Raw genomic sequence first — 21,349 nt, 5'->3', positions numbered from 1 at the left:
AGAGAATTGGTTCGGTCGAACCAATTCACTCCGATCCCTGAAACCGGACTCCATGTGTCGTTCGGCTCCGTGATCCTCCGCTTGTGAAGGCCGTCGGCGGTGACTCTCCCCCACTTCCGGTCTCTCCTCCCGTCTCTCTGCCATTCTCCCTCTTTCTCCTCCTTCGCTGTTCTTCCCTTACCCCACCCGCCCCCCGAGTCTCCTCGACAACCCCCCTCCCTCCTCCTTTGGGCCTCTCCTCCTGCGTCGCCCCCAGTTGATCCTGATTACAAGTCAAAAGGGTGGCTTTTTGATGATGGCAGTTCGCGTCATCGACAAAGATCAAGAAACCCCGATTTCTAATCAGATTCGGTCTCCGGTTCTAGTTTAATACGGACTCCGCGGGAGGGAGTTTCTGTCTTTGGTTGTTCCCTATTTACCTCTCGATTCTTCTGCTCGACTCGAACCAGCGACCCTGCTCCTCGGCCTCCTCCACCGTCCCAACGAACACGCCCTTGCCTCGCCGCCTCATCGTGGTCCACTCTCCCTCCATTGCAGTCTTCGACTTCGCAGTGCCATCATCTTGTATACCCTTCGCTGTGCCTTGGACGGTACTCTTACGAGGCGTTCCCTCTCAGCTCAGCGCCTTGCAGCCCCCTTTGCGGCTCCAGATTCTTGAGCCTTGTCCACCTGACATCCGACCCCGCGCCCGCCCTTCACGGTCTCTGATCGTTGGAAGAAGGTAAGGCTGTAAGCCTCTTTCCTAGTTAATCCTTTCCTATAATGTACTCTTCCGTTCACTTTGCGGAGTATAGACCAGGATTCTAGCAAGATTTTTTACAATCTTTTTAAAAACGAAATCAAGACAAAATTATGAATCGATCGATATCTTTTTTGGGCGACAACAGAAGAGAATGAAGGGTGGATTGCTTTTCCGTGGGTGGAAGACACTGACCTCGAGAGGTTTTTCCTCTTTGAATGATAAATCTCTTCGTGTCTGCGTCATTGGCAGCGGCCCTGCTGGTTTTTACACTGCTGAGAAGGTGCCTACTGTTCCTTTTCTTGATTTGCTTTGTAATTTAAACTGTAAAAAAAATCCTGCTATTCAGTTATTGTAGCTTGATGAAAAGATTTTTTTTACTTTAAATGATATGGAAATTGTTGTCTAATCTTGGCAAAACATTGGATTCTTTCTGGAATTTCACCCGTTTCTCACCTTTTTGTTTTGTTAAGAGCTCGTCGAGAATATGAAGCAATTTTACATTCATTTAAAATTTCTCATTAATAGACATTTCTACATAGATGAGGTTCTTGATTCATTTGAATCTTTGCAGTTTTTGGGTGTATGATGATTATCATTATTGTGATTTTTAATATTGCAGATGTTGAAGGCACATGAAAGAGCAGAAGTTGATATTCTTGACCGGTTGCCAACACCATTTGGATTAGTTCGCTCGGGAGTGGCACCAGATCATCCTGAAACAAAGGCATGCCTTAGTTCACACGACTAATATCTATTTGAATCTTGAGTTATCGTTATCTTGACAAAGGCATCAACTAAAATTGAGGTTTCATTTCCAGTGAAACGATCTGTTTTATTCATATACATCAGATAAGTGTTTAAGTTCATCTTTGTGCAGTTCACATCTTAAGTATCTAACTTAAATGAACTCATTACTACTGCATGTAAGTGGTATAGTTGGTTTGGCAGCCTGCCCCTGGACAACAGCCATTTTTTGGTGTCTAATAGTGAATGAGATAGACCATGCTATCATCATCATCCTATGGCAGGACATGAAATCTGTATCTCACAGACATGCCTATATTTCACCGAGCCTCAATCCAAGACCGTGGCCAGATGTTTCACCTTTTGTGCAGATCAGAACTTACAAGTCTCGTGACATTTAGTTAAAAAAAAAAGGGTATTGTTGTAGAGCATTTATTCATCCTTTGGTTTTAGGTAATGGATTTGCTAGTGTGAAGTAGGGAGATTCATAAAAGCATTCTTGGTGGGGCTGCTACTTGGTTGGGTTGGGTCTAGTTGGAGGTTAACCCAGGCCAAACCTTGGATTTGTGGTGCTTGCCCATAGCTTGACCCAACCTGTCCTAGAGTGCAGGCAACTTAGCCTGGGTCCAGCTTTGAGGTCAGGTTGGGTTCAGTCAGGTTATTGCAGGCAGGGTCAGCCATTAACATCTATGTCTTGTCTACACACATCACTAACCCTTAAAGTAATTGTACCTGAGGATGCTCTCATACCTTTTATTTGTGTTGGACATGGATTAAAATGTGTTGTGTAGCAAGAATGAGTTCAAAATGACATAAACCAACCATATGGAGGCTTCCAGGTAGATAAAGTACTGAAATCTGCCTGCTGAACCGATTTGACTTTCTTATCATTTTATTCAATAATATGATTTAAATCAAATAATCTAATCTACATGATTTCTTATAACTGAAAATACGCAGAAGGACGTGCGCAGCTATTAACCAGCCTTTTCATCTTGTTAAAACTCTTTTCTGAATACATTCAGTAGATCAATTCAAATAGTTTAATAAGCTTTTTATATTCAAGTCGCTACCTGCTCTAGTCATCTACAGATGTCATCTTGTGTTGTTTATGATATTTCTTTTTGAACTTAGTTCGCTAGAAACTTGGCCACAGATTGTTGTTAACCAGTTCTCTCGGGTTGCTTCAAATGAGAGGTGCTCATTCTTCGGGAATGTATCACTAGGATCTGATGTTTCTTTGTCTGAACTCCGTGATATGTATGATGTGGTAAGTTTTAAAAGTGACAATTGGCAGTAGTAGATTATTTGCTGCCCTCATGTTTCATCCATTTCAGCCTTTAGTTAAAACTTTGTACATTCCACGATCAGGTTGTTGTTGCTTATGGTGCTGAAAGTGACAGATCTCTTGGTGTCCCAGGGGAAGTAAGTTTTTTAAAGTTACACAATCTTTTGGTTGAGTTCTTTCTTATAATCTAGAAACTAAAAAAAAGTCATGTTTTTATGTTTTCATGTTACTCAATTATCATTTGGTTTTAATAGATATGCAACATGATGCAGACTCTTGATGCATTTGGAAACTATTAGTAGATGTTTCATAGAAGAATGGAACACCCAGATGATCAAAATTGCCTGACAACGTTGCATTAAATACTCATTGACAACCAACTGGGACAATGATATAGTAGGTGTTTACATGTTAAATTAAACTAAGGTGTTTACCCAATCTCCTTATTGCAACACAAATTGTAATTGACGAATAGGCATATACTTATACATAGCAAAATAAAATGACAGTTCCAGTTCAAGTTTTGGGAGATACATATGTTATTCTCATTTTCTTCCTTTTCTGCTCTAGAATTTGAAAGAGATATACTCGGCAAGAGAGTTTGTGTGGTGGTACAATGGACATCCTGACTGCCGTTACATGGCACCTGATTTGAAGTGTACTGATACAGCTGTAGTACTTGGCCAGGTACCTTGGTGAAATTTATTTGCAAGTTGCTGTAGCATATAAAAAATATTTGTTTAGAAGTTGAATATGGAATAATTGAACAAAACTATTGATTCTGTAGATGTTTTGCTTGACTAAATACTAGCGCATTATTTTCATGTAGAGCATGGAATTAAATACTGGTATTACAGGGTTTTGACAATCTGTTGTGTGAAGCTCACTGATAAATGCTGGCATGTTAAACAATTTTTAATATTTTTTTCAGCTGTGTATCAAGGTGTACCATACATCCCATCTGATACATACTAATCTTTTAAGATTCTTGTATGGTTACTAAGCATCTTTCATTTGTATCTCTTTCTTTCCATGGATACAATACCTTCCCCAATCTACAAGAGAGTGGTGTTCCTTTTTTCCTATTCCAAACAATTTGAAGTATGTGGGAGTACACATACTATTGGCATTATATTTGCAAGATGATTAGGGATTTTACTTATTTCAAATTGGTGAGGCTGGTTGTTTTGCTGCATTTGGCAAGCTGGGATGGGGTAGGCAAATTTTGAGCCAGAAATAAGTGATGCCATCTCTACCCTGGTCTCAATCATTTTTTTTATAATCATATCTTGCCCCTGTCTTATTCCCTAATCAAAGTTGTTGAAACCTGACCTGACCGAGTCAAATCAAGCTGGTGCACTGTGGTTCAGGTTTGAAATTGTGATCCTTACTCTTGCTTCCCGTTTAATACTCTGATCCTGGCTTTTAGTCCTAAGTCTATTTTTTTCCAACCTCATCATAGTATCTTCCCTCTTTCACTTGTCATGCTGCTTTAGTTATTTCCATTTCCCGTGGCTTCTGTGAAGCACATTTTAGAGACTCTGCCTGCTTTAAACTATTAGACTATCTGACCTTCTTTAATTTTACTTTTTTTGCTTGACTTTTCTTTTCATTGTCAGCGGTCACCTATGTCAATATTGAGCCATGTTGCACCTGTAGCTGTAATTTTTAAATTGGTTTCTTAAGCATCTGTTCTGTGAGTATATACTCAAGAGAAGATTGACATGCATATACTAAGCAATGAAGTTTGACAATCTCTTGACATGCTGAGAATATTAGTTATTTAACAATTTTGAAGTGAAGGAAATTGAACTTGTTTTTGCATTTGAAAACTAATTTTGAAATTAGTTTGCATTTCATCATGGATTACTCTATCATAATAGCGATTCCATTAATTTTCAAATGATGATGCTTTCAGGGTAATGTGGCTCTTGATGTTGCACGTATTCTTTTGCGACCTATGAGCGAGTTGCAGACAACAGATATTGCTGAACACGCTTTAGTTTCTCTTCAGGAAAGCACCATAAGGTTTTTGCTTGGCCAAACAAGTTAATTAGTGCCCACAGTAATGTTTACCTTGCAGTTTTGACACAATTTTGATTCATATTATCCCTTACTGCTAAAGAAAGGTTTACTTGGTTGGAAGACGAGGCCCAGCACAGGCAGCTTGCACAGCAAAGGAACTGCGTGAAATTCTTGGTATGATTTGTTTTGCAGGACAGATATGCATGATGATAACTTGACCACAGCACATATCACTGTGTATTTCATCATTAGAAAAATGGGAACTGCATACTTATTTACTTGTAAAACAAAATTTGCATTAGTCGTCAAAGGCTTATGTTCCTTTATACATGCAATTTCCAACCATGCAAGTATGACTATGAAAGAATTCAATTTTCGAAGCCCAAATTGTAAATACTGACCCAATACTGATTTCGACTACTTGTTAGATGGGTACAATATTGGTATACTGGTGGTATACTGATCTATACTGCTGAGTTATAATGAAAAACGAATAGCGACCGAGATTGAGCTACATTGTCTGGTATGATCCTTGGTCAGTATGTGTATCGATATCATTGAATATTGATATCTAAAATCATGCTCCAAGCAACAAAGAGTTTGCTGGATAACTGTGGGATTTCACTTCTGTAGGGATATGCTTTAGCAATAGCTACTTATTATGCTTCTAGTGATTGTTTTTGCATATCCTTTTCATATGAAATTTAATTATTTTGATGGCTGCAAGAAGAATTCTTTAACATTACCATCTATGTGGATATAAAAATATTAAAAAAAAATGAAAATGATCAAGATTCAGTATCTCAAGCTGTTAAGAGAAAAGCTGTGACAGGTTAAAAGTGATTGAGAATAGGGGTTTAACAACAATATCTGAGATGCATGCACAAGCTATTTTATTCCTGTTCATATGTATAGCTGTCACTTACCACAGCCTAGTCTGGCTAATTTCTTATGGAAGTTATGGTTTAAGACAGTTGAGTCCTTCATATTGGCCTTTATGGTATTATATTTTCTCTCTATTTTGGAATGACTTGTGCAGGCATGAAAATTCTGCAAGTTCACATTCGGGAAGCTGATCTAGTTATATCTCCTGCTGATGAAGTATGCATCAACTGCAGTACAATCACTAAAACTATATTTTGTTTGTTTGAGATTCACTTGCTTTTACATGTCCTGTCATTTGACAATGATTTCCCACTTTGAAGTATTACATTATTACATTGAAATAAATATTACTTGCTAATTTGCACTCCAGATCTAAAGTAGTTTGATTATTCTACTTGCATTTGTAGTAAAGTTATATTATTTACTAGATGACTTGTCAACTCAGTTTTGTTTGATTTGCAACTTCACAATGCACTATCTTTAAGGGCATTCCCCTTCAGTAACTGCTGGCTTTGGAATTTGTTTTACTATCAATTTTCATAATATCTACATATATTTATAGCATTTTTTTAGGTTTACTTACTGCTTATGCTTCAAAAAAATAATATAAAAGAACTTGAGGCTTTTTCTCTCTTTTTCTAATTACAGGAAGAACTAAAGGCTAGTAGAATACAGAGACGAGTCTACGATTTGCTATGTAAATCAGCTACTTCCCATCAGGGACATGATTTTGCTGGCCAGCGAGAACTTCATTTTATATTCTTCAGGAAACCCGACAAATTCTTGCCTTCAGAGGATCAGTCCAGAGTTGGAGGTGTACGACTTGAAAAGACTTGTCTGAAAGGTTAGATCTGGAGAGCAACATGCTCTTTAAAAGGGCAGGGCCACTGTGCTTAATTCTTCCAATTTACTCTTACATGCAAGATTTCATGATCTGTTTAAATATAAAATTGCTTCAGCCACATGTCTTTCTGTGAAACCTATGACATAACATTTGTCATTTGCACAGCAAATGGTCTTTCTGGAAAACAGGTCGCGATTGGAACTGGACAGTTTGAAGACCTCAATTGTGGGTATGTACTCCAATTTACTCTGGTATGCTGCCATTTGGATTTGGAGATCATGAATTTTACGGTTCAATGAGACCATGAGAGCTTGTGTTCCTCTGCATCAGCTGCACCATCTAATTTGAACTCTGCCTGTTTTAGTTTGGTATTGAAGAGCATTGGTTACAAATCTGTGCCGGTTGATGGATTGCCTTTTGATAAATACAGAGGTTGGTTCTCAAGGCCCTTTGGCAGCATTACTTCTGGTGGATTTTACAAGTTTCATTAGTACAAATAAAAGCTAAAACCTGAAGGGTTAGCTATATGCAATAATATGCAGAATTAAAATTTCAACTATTTTTAGTTTGTCCAAATGATGTAGTTTTTGTAATTTTTCATTTTATTTTAAGTTAGTTTATAGTAGACTTCTTTCCTTACACATCACTTGGGTTTTTTCCAACAATGGCTATCAGCAGGTGTAGTACCCAATGTGAAAGGCAGAGTGCTCAGCAGCGACCAGCCCGAGAATGTTAACATAGAGCAAGGATTATATGTTGTTGGGTGGTTGAAAAGAGGGCCGACAGGAATAGTTGCAACAAACCTCTATTGCGCTGAAGAAACTGTAAGTTGACGTCTTCCTTGGATAACTCGTAGACTGTGTTTAACATGAAATATATGTCACAAAATTAACATCAAGACGGAAACAACCATTTTGCACATACAACTGCATAGAACATTGTTTTGTACTGTAAAAAGTAAGATCAGTTATATATACATGAGCAAGCTTGCCTCCAGACTTCATCTATCCAAGTGGTTTAAAGCTTACGGCAAGATCATAGCAAGTCTTTTAAGGCTTAGAGAGCGTGAATCTTCACCACCTTGATAAAGAAAATTTTGATCAGGTCGTTAGTGTCTTCGTCAAGGTGATTTATTTTGGTGTTAACATTTGCAGGTTGCAAGCATTTTGGAAGACATCGATAACGGTTTGATTGCGTCACCGTCCGGATCACCTAAACCAGGCAGGCAAGGGCTCCTCCAAGCTCTGGAAGATAAGAATGTCAGGTTTGTGCCATTCGGTGGATGGGAGAAGATAGACTCCAAGGAAAAGTTGGAAGGTCAACTGAGAAACAAGCCAAGAGAAAAGCTAACAACATGGGATGAACTCCTCAAAGCTGCACTTGGATGATGAACAGAAAGTGTAGCTTTTCCTACATTATTTTTTCTGGGCTATTTCTGTTGCTCAAAATAAGTTTCAATTTCGAGGAGTTCAAAGTTAATGAATTCATTCAATAACAAATTAAGAAATTTGTAGGCCACAGAACAACATGCTTCAATGTTCTTTGAAATTCCAAGATGGATTGTCAAAGGTGAAATGGAGAACTTTGTTTGGCTCAGTTCAAGCTTTATTATTCTGCACAGGACACTAAAATCATCGAAAAGCTTCCTTCCCAATTTCCATTGTCGAAAAATAAAAGAAGAAATGAAGACTCAAAGAAGCACAGATGCCAATCAAAGCCCCATGTTGTGAACAATGAAGCAACCTCCACTCATGTAAATTGTCAACCGACGACGACTTTCTCAGCCCCTTAAATTGACTTTCAAGTCAACGCAAAAAGACTTATTATATCCATTAGATCTACCGCCAGATCCTGGAATCCCGTTTCACACGTTCAGAAAATTACAGTATATCTATCTCTAAATACTATTTATTTCGAACTATTTATCCTTACTATATATATATATATATATATATATACACACACACACACCTCTTATTAATATTGAGACTAATCTAAACGAACTTAAAGATAGATATAAAAATATTTTAAATTTAAAGGGATATATTTGACCAGCATTAAATTTGTCTACTCGTAGTCAGCTTAATACGGCTGTCGGTTGTAATATAATGGGCAGCCAACTGGCTTTCTTCTTCGTGCTCTGTGCAAGATTGCCATGGCTCTCATCATCTTCCCGACCTTCGTTTCCTCTGCCTATTACCTGCATATTCCACTCTTCCTCATCATCCTCCTCCTCGCACTCTTCTCCTCTTCTTCAGCAGCTGAGATTTCCTATGACGACCATTGCAGCTCGGTCGTCCCTCAATCCATGGCCACCAGCCTCCGTTTTGGTTCCGCCATCTTCATATCAAACGGCTACTTCTCTGGTGGTGGAGACCTCTTCCGCTCGGACTCCGGTTTCAATGGCTCTTCCTCCTTCCAGTTCCACTCCACTTACCTCCACAAGACGCGATCCCCCGGCACCTACCAAGTCGCCGGGACCTTATCCTTCCAGGACTCCATCCAAACTTACCTCACCTTCAACGCTTTCGGCTTCTGGTCCGAATCAACCGGCAAGCTTTGCATGGTCGGCGATGGTGGTGTCCGCCAACCTGAACCCCAACACCTCGGTGAGCGTCTCTATCTCTCTGCAGTTCTAAAGCTCGATTTCCCCAAAACATCCAACATCACGTCCTCCCTGGTGAGCGGCAGTCTGCAGAGCTGGGATCCCGCCGGCAGTCCCAACCACTTCGATCCCATTTGGCTTTCAGCTTACGCTCAGAACGGGTACGACTATACCATGATCCCTCAAGCCAACAGTTCATGTTCCCCTCGCAGATTCGAGGAGGAATCGTTGGGCTTCGAGCCTGCTTCGACTTGTTCTTTCCTCCATTCACACATGCATGGTCGAACATATAGATTAGGTGGGAGTCTTGGATTCTCCTCGAGATATATGGCCTTCAACATGATCTGTCAACAGGACGGGATGTTGCATCTGTCCATCGGATTCTCCAATGTCAGCAGCAGATACGAGAACATAGCGTCCGAGATTTCCTTGGTCGGAGAAGGCTACTGGGATCGCAGTAGGAATCAGCTCTGCCTTTTAGCTTGCCGCATCCTTAAGGGGCGGAATTCAAATGCCAATTACTCTGTCGGTGATTGCACGATCGGATTGAGCTTGTGGGTGCCAGCGGCCATGACGCTGCAGAGTCGGAGCAACGTCGTGGGCAGGATTTGGAGCAACAAGAACACGAACGACGTCGGCTACTTCAGCACGATCTCGTTCCAGAGTCTGGGAAGTCATATGAACACGATTCCTGGGCCAATCAAGTATAAGTACACTTCAATAGATTCTGTCCGGAGCTCATGCAGAGCGAGTGGTGGAGCTACGCGGGGCAAGAGAAGATATCCGAATGGAAGATCTCCTGGTGACATGGGATTCTGGATCTCTTTGAAGGATGATGGCGGCAGGCGAGGGTGGGGGCAGGCGAGGGTGTTGTCGATCGGAGACACATATTATGGCGACGGTGACACTGCCATGGCGCCGGCAGAAAGCTCGGCATCTGCAGCTGATCTGGTAGAGATGGACGACGAGCACCACAGCACGATCAGGAACGTAAGCTATGCGATAAGCTACAAATTCAACTCTGTTCCTTCCGATGAATTCTTAGAGATCGCTGCAGAAGGGATCTACGATGCTGCGAGTGGAACCCTCTGTATGCGAGGATGTCGATTCCTAGATTCCATCGACTGCGAGATCCTGATTAAGATCCAGCTGAGACCTCTCGATCCCAAGGCCGGGGAGCACATCAGCGGCACCATAAGCAGCACGAGGAACAAGCGGGACTCCCTCTTCTTCCACCCGATCGACGTCTCATCCGATCACATGTACGAGTCGGAGGCAGTCGATTCGATGTGGAGGATGGATGTCGAGATCGCCATGGCTTTGGTCTCCCTCACCTTGTCATGCATCTGCATCCGGTCTCAGATCCTCCACTCCAAGAAGCACCTGGACGCCCTTCCCTCCATGTCGATCGCCATGCTGGTTCTCCTCGTGCTCGGCTACATGATCCCCTCCGTGCTGAACTTTGAAGCCGTGTTCGTGACCCGTAAGAGGCAGAACGTGCTCCTGCGGAGCGGGGGGTGGATCGAGGTTAACGAGACCATCGTCAGGGTCATGTCCACGGTGGCGTTCTTCCTGTCCTCCCGCTTGCTTCAGGTGGCATGGTCTATGAGATCATCAGAGGAGAGCAAAAGGCAGAGGGCAGCACTCATGGTGTGTTTGCCTCTATACTTTGCCGGGGGGCTTCTCATCTGGCTACTCCAGCTGCAGGGCTGGGAAGAACTGATCTCATACGCTGGGTTGGTGGTTGATGGCTTCTTGCTCCCTCAGATCATCCTCAACATCTGCAGGAACTCGAGAGGCAACACCCTCACTGCCTTCTTCTACCTCGGAATCACAATCATTCGAGCAATGCCGCATCTATACGATTTGTATCGAGCTCATCGGTACGTGCCTCATGTCAGTTCGTCGTACATCTACGCCAGTGGGGATGGAAATTACTATTCATCAATGTGGGATCTAATCGCTCCTTGTCAAGGATTTGTGTTTGCTGTGATCATATACGTGCAGCAGCGGTAGGGTGGTGGCTGTGTGCTTCCCATGAGGTCCCTAATAAGCTGGCCGTCAAAGGCTCATCTGTAATTTCAGTATATGAAGTGTGTGCAATTAGGGTTTTAGATTAAACCAAATAGACAGAATACTCTCTTCCGAAAGGGAGAAGTTAGCCCTATTCTTATGTACGCTGTGTGATCTTTCCTTCAATGCCATCTTCTCCGAAAGGGAGAGCACTATGATTTCTGGAGCAAGTCAAATGCAAACTCTATTAATCTCTCAAGACCTTTGGGATGTGGTTGACGATTCATATGAAGAAAGAAGAGAGAAAGAGCACGTAAGAAGAGGTGCAAAAGAAGAAAGAAGGAAAGATCAAATTGGATCGGACCAGATAAAACCGAACAGAATCCAGTAAAAAGATATAGTGTCACATTTTTTTGGTCACCGATGCAGGCATCTCTTCTTCTCGATGGGAGCAAAAGATATGCTTTCTTGTGTTTAATTTACTTCGATAAGTGCATGCATCGTCTTGCATTTATTAGCTTCCTCTCGTTCCCATCAACATCGAAAGCGTCAACAAATTGGAGACACAAGGAAGAATTCCGCCTTCACGGTGTGTCGCGGTGAGAGCTTTCCTTGTTGCACGGCGGCGTTAGCTGCCAATTAATTACCTCCTCCTACTGCCGGTCAGCTTTCTTGCTCCGCCGTATGGTACACTCGAGGTCATCAAAGTGGCCTGTCGGAAACTGGTTCTCGTCCATCTGTAGTAAAAACGGCTCCCATGAAGCCATAGGTGCTGATGGACGCGATGAACTCGAGAATGAGGTTGTACTCCCTCCACACCCAGTCCAGAATCATGATCGGCAGGCGGCCTTTTTTCCGTCGTCCACATCTCCGCGGTGGTCATCGTGCCTTGGAGTTTGAGTTGATCCTTGGGAAGGAGGAGCCGATGCTACTTTCTGTCAACATCACTACGGGTTAGTCTCCTCTGCTGAACGCAAACGGGGTTGTTGTCTCGAGTAATTGGTGTTTGATATCCGATGCGCCTATCTCAAGTAATAGGTTGGAATTATTTCTTTACATGTCGTAGCAAATCTTAAGGTGGCGTATTCCGAGTAATAATCCCCCTCTTGTTCGATTCGGAGACGTATTAGGCAACCAAGTATGGCGTCTATATATATTGACGCTAAGGATTAGCTCATGCATTCAACTCCTCAGCGCTTGAACGCAACAACCAGACGAGAGAGAGAGAGAGAGAGAGAGAGAGAGAGAAGAAGAAGGCGGAGCACTCGGCGGTTTCAGCACGAACATGAGCGCGAGCACCTCCACTGCTTCCACCAGCAGGCAGCGCCATCCACCATGCAGCACGACGCGGTGCCGGTGTGTGCACTTGGCGCTGCGGAGGGCGCGCGTTCGAGCCGATGACCCCGTTTGCGTGTTGCAGAAGCGGGTCGCCTACAGCTACAGCGATAAGGACAAGGTGCAGCATCGCCTCCTCTTGGCCAGGGATAAGGGATAAGGGATAAGTTCGACTGACTCTAAAATCCCTTCAACGTGAAGAGTAAAAATTATATGACAAACTAGAGATAATCCACTATAAGAATAATAAAAATATAAATCTTAATCTCTTATCGAAAATCAACAATCACAAAAGAATAACTAAGATACAAGGATCATGTCACTGTGCACAACATCTAAATTCTTCCAAAGTAATCACAACAAGAATCTACTATAGATTTAATCTAATATAAGATGATAACACTGCTAGATGATTGAGAATAATATTTCTACGTTATTCTTGTTTCTTATGTTTCTTTCTCTTATTTTTTCTGCCTTTTTCTCTTATTTTTTAATCAAATTGCTGCTACAATTTTAAAGTCCACCGTGGGATGAATATGTGGGCAATCAACCCAACACCCCGTATCATCCATCCTCGTGACATCGTGCGCTTTACCCTTCCGCATCATCCATCCTCATTTTCTTGTCTTCGAGTTGGATTCTTTTATAATTTTAATCAGAACTTCCAAGAATATATTATTATTACGAGAATTTATTGGCTAGTTTTATTTTATTTTATTACGTAATGGAAGGTGTGATTAATTGAATTTAATTGTCTGCTTGAATAGATTAAAGAAAACAAAATATAGACCTTTATTTATTTATTTATTACAATTATGACTGTAAACTATAATGAACAGAAAATAAAACTCAGTGTGGAAACTTCCAATTCAATTACAATTATGACTGTAAACTATCATGAACAGAAAATAAAACTCGGTGTGGAAACTTCCAATTCAATTACAATTATGACTGTAAACTATCATGAACAGAAAATAAAACTCGGTGTGGACACTTCCAATTCAACAACCACAAGTCGACTAAGAAGAATGGCTGGGCCTCTCGCTCATCCACATCAGCGTTTCTGCTGCCAACACCACTTCAGGATCGGTGTCCATCTCTACCGTCTCGTCCTGTTCAGCCTTTGCGTGGTTTATGATGGCCATCCTAAGCCCGCCGGGGTTGGCGCTCGTCGATGCTCCGTCGGCGTTCTGGGCTCGGAACACCCAGAGATGGAGAAACTGGCCGGTCAGAAACCCGTTGTCCTTCACCAGCCACATGTACTCGGGTCCCATGATGCGGTAGGCCTTGATGGAGGTGACGTACTTGAGGATGAGGTTGTACTCCCTCCCAAACCGACCGAAAACCTTGACCGGCAACCCGGCCCCGTCTGTCGTCTGCGCCTTCTCCGCCGCGGTCATGCGTTGCTCCAGCACGAGCCAGTCGAGCTGATCCCTGGGCAGGAGGAGGCGATGCTGCACCTTGTCCTTGTCGCTGTAGGCGACCCGCTTCTGCAACACGCAAACGGGGTCATCGGCTCGAACGCGCGCCCTCCGCAGCGCCAAGTGCACGCACCGGCACCGCGTCGTGCTGCATGGTGGATGGCGCTGCCTGCTGGTGGAAGCAGTGGAGGTGCTCGCGCTCATGTTCTTGCTGAAACCGCCGAGTGCTCCGCCTTCTTCTCTCTCTATCTCTCTCTCTCTCTCTCTCTCTCTCTCGTCTGGTTGTGCGTTCAAGCGCTGTGAGGAGTTGAATGCATGAGCTAATCCTTGGCGTCTGTATATATAGACGCCATACTTGGTTGCCTAATACGTCTCCGACTCGAACAAGAAGGGGACTATTACTCGGAATACGCCATCTTAAGATTTGCTACATGTCGGAGAGATGATTTCGATCTCCAATCCGACGCCGTAATCATCATCTCAGATGATTCCGACCTCCAATACGCCACCTAAAGTAACAGCATTTAAATTAATAGATATCTTATGGGCTATTACTTGATATATTAATTATGTTAATAATACGATTGTTTATTACTTCAATGTCAATTATCTTTTTTTCCTTGATTATCCACTACTAATTAAGCTGGATTTTAGAAAATTATCCACCTTTATAGTTTCAGAATTCTAGATAGAATTCACAATATTCTAAGCAATTGATCGTTAAGAAATATTTTTTTATAATATTTTTTTTATATCTTAATTTTTTTTTCATTAGATCGATTATTAAATTTTATCAGATCATAATAATCGAGGTCAATTAATATTATTATTTTACTTAAAAGATTTTCATAAGCATCCCAGGGATGACGTCAAAAACCTCACTCGATCTCGATCCTTAAAGTGGTTCTCCGTTTCTTACACATGCTGACTTAGAACCAACCAAATCAATCTGACCCAATTATATTAGGTTACATAAAATATTATAGTTAAGTCATCGTAAGGTAGTAGTTTAGCTTTGTCAACATCAAACAAGTCTAACTCTTGCCACTACGTGCCTTCAAATGGTACTCAGATCTAAATTACCAACTCAGAGCTATTAATCTTCTTAAAGGCAGAAAGGGTGAAGGCATTGCAATCTGACACGACAAACTATACTGCAAAACAACAGAAATGAATGTGTATGTCTCTGCTTTCTCATTACTGTTAACAACATACATAATTTGGTTGTTCGAAGGTATTTAAAGATGATAACTACTGTGAAGATTGGCAACCAAATTTCTCGATAGAATGCAATCTGAATCTGGCTCCCTGGATGACAAAAACAGCATCAAATTTAGAAGTTAAGAGCAGCTTGTTGGATTCTGGCCGTCAACGCTCGCGTGGGTTCTTGCTTCTGCATATATATCGCCCTGGCATTTCAATTTGCAAGATATTCATGAAACTCCCTGTGAAGATCTTCCAATCTTGGGGGCGACGAAGGTAGAACTGCTTTCTCCTGGATGACGGAAATCTCCAAGACCTTTCTTCCAGTCACCTGGGATTCAGTGTGACTTCCTATTTTCCTGTTGCTACTTCGCAGAGACTGTGTTCCAGCAGTCACGGAATTGGGCACTAGAGAACTTTTATTTTGAAGTTTCTCCATGGAAGACAAAAATTTCTCCTTGGAGAGTGATTTTGCAGAAGCAACCGCATTACTGAAGACACCGGATTCCTTCAGACCATGAATAATAGCCTGAATGAAGTAGTAATGCTAGGTTAGAAATAGCTGCAATCACCTCATACATGAATGAAACAAGCTTCCTTCTCTTCAAGATCTTTTGGTAATTGAAGCCTACACCTTACCATGGGTGTATATATACGAGTCAAGATGCCCTTCCTCAAAAGTTTCAAATTGATCTGTTTGTCAGTCCATACGACACGATCACGGTACCTGAAAAGAATAAAATTGATAAGATGGTAATGTGTAAGGTCAATAATCAACTAACAAACACAGGCACACTTTTTTGAGAGGAAAACCAAGCTAGTTCAGGATAGATGTTATTGAGAGTTATTGATGATTAATTGTATGAAATTCTGCAATATATACCAACACAGAACCCTTTTTCTGCAGGAGATAGTGATCATCTTCAGACATAACAAAGAAATGCACAAACAGTAGAAAATGAATGTGAAATCAAATAAATACTATTAGTTACATTATTTGGAGAAAATATAGCACACTTCTATAAATCATTCTTTTCATGTTTCAATGAGGTAACCATTACAGGAACTTCTGAATCAAAAAGGATCTACTAGCTGATTATTAAAACTTCAAGAAACAAAATTAAACAAGAAAACAATACCAATTGTGTTGGGAAAATTACCAATGATGCATTTCTTCCTCAGTGGCGGTAGATGCAATAATAAAAGCCTATATACCAACATGGAAAGGTGTTAGTACACTACAATTGCTTCTGAAAATATCTGCAATATCCTAAAATGACTTCCATGAGACATCGAGGGAAAAAAAAAAACTTCCATGAGACAAGCAGTTATAATTGTATTTTGTATTATCAAGTACCAAATGGTTTGCCAGGTGATAATTGATCTCAATAAATTATCGCAGGGTGAAGGCACATAGCAAATGAGAAGTTCCTAGCATTATATTGCTGTTGTAAAATTGCACTTTTAATATCGACAATTAGTACTTCCTAATATGATCAGATAGGAAACAATAGATCCGCTTATTCTGCACTTGCTGAGAAAACAATAATAAGATACTGTACCTTTGATTGGCTACAATAACTGGACAAAGAAAATTTCACTTGCAGCCACATGCTTAAATGACAAGTGAAACAAATCATGCAAAAAGGGACCAATTGTTCCCCAGAAAGTGAGAACCAGCTCAGAACCACAAGATCATCTTTCTGATAGTTTTTAGGGCAAAACCCACATAACTGGATAGCTACTGCCCTTTTGGTACCTAAATCATGTACTAAAATTCTAAGATATGCTTGTATAATAAAAAAAAATGTTCACCAAGATACCTACAAGATATGTTTGTACATGATCACTACATGAAAATGAAATTAATTTTCTGCTAAGCATGCCAGGTAAGATCATAATTCAGATTATATATTCAGGTCCATGTTAGCAACCGTGTAGAGAAATGAAGGGCATTTAACATTATTCTGTGGGCACAAAAATATGAAAGTGCAATTAGATAGGAGCTCAAATGTTAACTTTCGGTCAACTATAACCACTTCTCAACTTATTAGAATAACTACACAATGACAAAAAAAAGTCCCCCATAGAACTTTTTCCATTTAAAGAATTAGTTTTAATGCCGAGGCATATTGACAGGAAAAGGCTTCGGTGATGATTATGATGTTGCAAAATATATCTATGCACTTTACAATATTTAGTAATGTTCGTGTTGTTCTCGCAAATCAGTCACATCTTGATGCTCATGCTGTGTAGTTTCCACTTATAAAAGAGATCAACTAAAAGACAAATGAGCACTCACGTCTCTGTCAAAGTCCAAAATGAAACACCTTTTGACATCCTCCTTTGTTGGCTTACAGCCACACCGATCACGTCTTGAGGTTAAGTCAGAGAACTTAGCATAGGTGTAATGTAGAATTGCAGCCTCCTCCAATTTGATCTCACTATGAAGATTAAAATAAAAACATTTATAAGAAATCTTTCTCGTAAACATATTAGCATCAAACAAAAATTATGCTGATTCATCTTACTTTGGGGTCTTCATGTAGTTGTGCCATCTATGTGCACCATTAGGACGAAGAAAATCTTGAATTCTTGCAGCTGATTTTCCATTCCCATAAGTAAGGAAGTAGTTTGGATTACCACGTGTTGCTTCCTTGTAAAGACCGAAATATGTATCCTTTGGAAGATGGTCATAATTCTTCTTAAACATGGATACCTAAATGTAAATACAAGTTATAAAGTCCGATCAATGGGTTATAAATGGAATGAGAGATGCATATGCACACACTAATACACATACAAGTGCATTTAGTATGAACACAAGTTGATCATACATCTCATCAGCAGTAGAAATACAAAGTTTGCTCATGTCTCATCATCAAGAACACATGAATATATAAATATAAAAAGTATAATTGATGAAGTTCAAAATAAAAGATTGAGAGAAGAATCAAAAATCAAAACCTTGCCACTAAGATGAGCACCAGAGCACGGTTATGGCCTAATATAAACCAGTTTGCAACATAATAAAATTGTGGGCCAGGGCATTCAGCTGAATGATGTGTTTAGGCTATTGGCCTTGCCTTAGCAGTTTCAATAAGTTTCGAATGGCATGGGCAGGATTTTCTTGTCTTGTCTTGAACCTTGCAGTCTAAACCAAAAAAACTACACCTGAGCATGGAAGTCCATCTTTTCCAAATAATTTACACCTAAAATTTATTGCACGAATTGAACAACGATCAGCAAAAAATATATTAACCTCAAAACCCTAAAACATAAAGCAAGATGCACTGGCATTAGCCTACTCCATAGCCACATAGCATAGGACAAGTCCATACAGGTTGCTAGGTCTGATAGATTGCTTGAGTGATTACAACACCTACCCTCCACACACTGATAATCCATATATAAAGGGTGTCATGTCGATGATGTCCTTTCAAATAGCATTACATGGAGTTATATCTAAATTTTTTATATCCATTTCTATAAATTTTGTGTTGTTCCGACTCATTGCTTGGATCCTTTTCTTGTAAAAAAATAAAGAAAATAATGTGCATCCCCATTCAGATTCCTCTTCGACTAAGTTCATAAGTTAGGTTAGGTTTGACAATATAAATACTAACCAACGTCAGCCAATAATCTTAACACAGCGAAAAAGGTGTCACTATTACTTATTCTAAGTAAATAAGACTATGCATGATGGTTGTCAGACAAAAGAAATAACAAAAGAAAATTTGAGCTTAGGCTTCATCCTAATTAATTGCATTCATGTTAGCAGAACAAGCTATTATTGCACATATAATCATCAATAAGCATATTGATATTTACCTCGGTAAAAGGATCTTTGATGTCATCATGTTCAATGCTACTTTCCTGGAATGAAAATAGGCATATCAGATCTTGCACATCACACTGTCATCATATAGCAGCGGTAACACTTACATAATTTGGAAAGATGACCATGTCAACATTGCTAGGTATGTCTGACAGCAATTGCCTCAAAGAATACTCTCGAGCACCAGCTGGATATATCAATTCATCAGTATCTAGATGTATTATCCAGTCAACACCAGCATCCTTTTGACAAGCAAAAACAATGATAAAACTTGCTTAATTTCCAATAAGCATCATTAAAAAGCTATTAACAGAAAGGAAAGTCATGATTATGGAGGGTATTTCAAATACAATATTAGGCAATAAACTTTCACTGTAACATTGTAAGTACTATCCGACAAATGAGAGCAAATATATGCAATTAAGTTAAGTCAAAATTGTTACGTAATCAAAGTAAAAAATGCCATACCCGTGCCTTAACAATAGCCATCTCCATGTTAAGGGACTGTTTCACAAACAGTTCATAATTACATGGTTTGTAGAAGAAGCCTGACAGCCAAGTCTCATTCCAAACACGGCTATGGTACAGAAAAAACCAACACATTAGCCAAAGCTCAGAACCACATTATGAATATAGACTTTAAGCTTAAACCTAAATTCTGAAACCACTAAAAGATTATAAGGAACCCTTTGCACTAGCAATTCTTTTTTCAAATAACACATAAACCAAATTACTAATATCACAATGCATTAAGTTGTCCGATAAGTGGCATGATAAACTTTTTAAACACACTCTTCTCTCAATACGATGTTGTGCCATCCAAGAAATAGTTAAGAAGTTCTCTTCATAAATATTCTACCTATCTAATAACTTCATCCACAAAATAAATTAAAGACCTTTTTGCTTGTTTCTCTTCAAGGTCGCTGGTCCTGTAGATGACCTTCACCCCCTGCATAGCAAGTAAACCCTATGTATGTCAGAACACAGAGAAGCAGTTTCAGAACACACAGAAGCAACCTTGTTCTAAAAGAGAATCAATTGTAGAAAAAGACCAAGAAAAGATCATATAAAACATAGAGTCCCAGGTCATGGTTACCTCAACAAATTCTGGATGAAAGGGAACATTAGAACTTACAGGAATCGATTCAAGGACAGTGGAGACAGCTGGTTTTGCAGCTTCCCCTTCGACAAACAGAAAGAAGGTCGTAACCCCTATGACTTTGTGGTAAAACAACCATGGAAGAATCTGCTCGAGGCCAGCTGAAGTGCTTGAGGTAATACATATCTGCAGTATCCCAAGTCCATCGTTACATGCACATATGCAGACTTCAGTTTCCAAATTGGAACGGTAAAACTAATATTGGAAAGTATCTAGTTGTCCAAAGCAAATTCTTTCAATTAAACCCTTCTTGATTTGCTCTAATTGAAGCAACAAGCTTTACAAGACTTTGCAGGATAAGTAAACTAAACGCTCTCGCCTATACATACCCCGAGTAGGAATTTTAAGAAGTTGGAGAATGAAAATTCCAAGTATATAGTATTGTTCTATATTCTTAGAGAAGGGCATATGAAACCCAAGATCCCAATCCATATTCCAACTAGCATCCATATCAAGATCCCATCCAAACCCACAAGAACGAGCATAGACTTTATCATAGCAAAAGAGGCATCAAGATCGCACCTTTGGACGAGGATCGGAGTCGAAATCGAACTTCCAACCATGGTAGAAAGGGAAGGAAGGGGAGGAACTCCTACCCAAGATCTCAGCGCAATCCGACGAAGACGAGGAGGAAGAAACCGAGAAAAAGGACGAGGAGGAGCCGATGGGGCTATTCTCCATGCCGGGGAACCTCTGTGTGTCGGTCGGCCACGCGGAAGCGGGGTCGTTGAGCCCACCGCGCCACTGGAGCACGAAGGCAAAGGAGGCCAGGGCCAGGGGGAGCACCGTGAGGAGGAGGATGACCCGCGACGTGAAGCTCGAGCCCGAGGAGGACGAGGCGCCGGCGCCGGAGGGCGGCCGGAGAGGAGCGGTGAGACTCGGCATCGCCAGAGATCGGATCGACTCAAGGCGGAACGAGAACGGACTCAACGTTGATTTATGATTCCTAGTGTTTTTATTGTCAGAAACAGAAATGCCGTTTCCGCCGTGCAATGGTAGCGGTTTTGCTTTTCAGTTCACAAAGAAAGCAGATTTGGCACCTCGATTTTAATGTTGTTACTTTTAAAAACAAAAAAATATAAACGATTTCAAGCAGCTGCATAGTTCTGGTGGAACGGAGCATCAATCTACGCTTGTGTTCAAAGCAAATTAGATCAGTCTCAAGTAAAACATAAACAAGAAAATTTAACACTTCCGTAAAATCGTCTTTAGTTGTTGCTTGAAGTGATTTTTATCGTATATTTCTA

At 40.6% G+C, this 21,349-nt stretch overlaps 3 protein-coding genes across 5 annotated transcripts; 2 read left to right on the top strand and 1 right to left on the bottom strand.

The window, feature by feature from the left end:
- Nucleotides 1-29: 29 nt before the first annotated feature.
- On the top strand, nt 30-8,124 carry LOC103987769 (NADPH:adrenodoxin oxidoreductase, mitochondrial). Of its 3 annotated transcripts, none has more exons than XM_009406163.3 (14): nt 30-721; nt 888-1,022; nt 1,362-1,466; nt 2,643-2,756; nt 2,858-2,911; nt 3,345-3,461; nt 4,693-4,802; nt 4,900-4,973; nt 5,839-5,900; nt 6,333-6,528; nt 6,694-6,757; nt 6,893-6,960; nt 7,207-7,352; nt 7,683-8,124. In XM_009406163.3, the coding sequence occupies exons 2-14, from the start codon at nt 894-896 to the stop codon at nt 7,914-7,916; spliced, it is 1,473 nt and encodes a 490-aa protein (XP_009404438.2). In that variant the 5' UTR covers nt 30-721; nt 888-893; the 3' UTR covers nt 7,917-8,124. The 3 variants fall into 3 exon arrangements, with proteins under 3 accessions (XP_009404438.2, XP_009404437.2, XP_064968640.1); XM_009406162.3 differs by having other exon boundaries at nt 7,204-7,352; XM_065112568.1 differs by lacking the exon at nt 5,839-5,900 and having other exon boundaries at nt 4,904-4,973; nt 7,204-7,352.
- Nucleotides 8,125-8,676: 552 nt separating this feature from the next.
- On the top strand, nt 8,677-11,419 carry LOC135614813 (uncharacterized). Its single transcript, XM_065112565.1, has one exon. The coding sequence runs from the start codon at nt 8,684-8,686 to the stop codon at nt 11,147-11,149; it is 2,466 nt and encodes an 821-aa protein (XP_064968637.1). The 5' UTR covers nt 8,677-8,683; the 3' UTR covers nt 11,150-11,419.
- Nucleotides 11,420-15,069: 3,650 nt separating this feature from the next.
- Nucleotides 15,070-21,043, bottom strand: LOC103987767 (glycosyltransferase-like KOBITO 1). The gene is made up of 11 exons (XM_009406161.3): nt 20,625-21,043; nt 20,079-20,228; nt 19,840-19,892; nt 19,412-19,520; nt 19,051-19,185; nt 18,937-18,981; nt 17,637-17,824; nt 17,408-17,549; nt 16,266-16,312; nt 15,745-15,832; nt 15,070-15,634 (listed from the first exon to the last, which is right to left on the bottom strand). Exons 1-11 carry the CDS (start codon nt 20,985-20,987, stop codon nt 15,320-15,322), a joined length of 1,635 nt encoding a protein of 544 aa, XP_009404436.2. The 5' UTR covers nt 20,988-21,043; the 3' UTR covers nt 15,070-15,319.
- Nucleotides 21,044-21,349: the final 306 nt, after the last annotated feature.

This window comes from Musa acuminata, chromosome BXJ2-6 (assembly GCF_036884655.1).
Source record: "Musa acuminata AAA Group cultivar baxijiao chromosome BXJ2-6, Cavendish_Baxijiao_AAA, whole genome shotgun sequence".
NCBI classification, from domain to species: Eukaryota; Viridiplantae; Streptophyta; class Magnoliopsida; order Zingiberales; family Musaceae; genus Musa; species Musa acuminata.
This window is presented reverse-complemented; position numbering and strand designations above follow the sequence as displayed.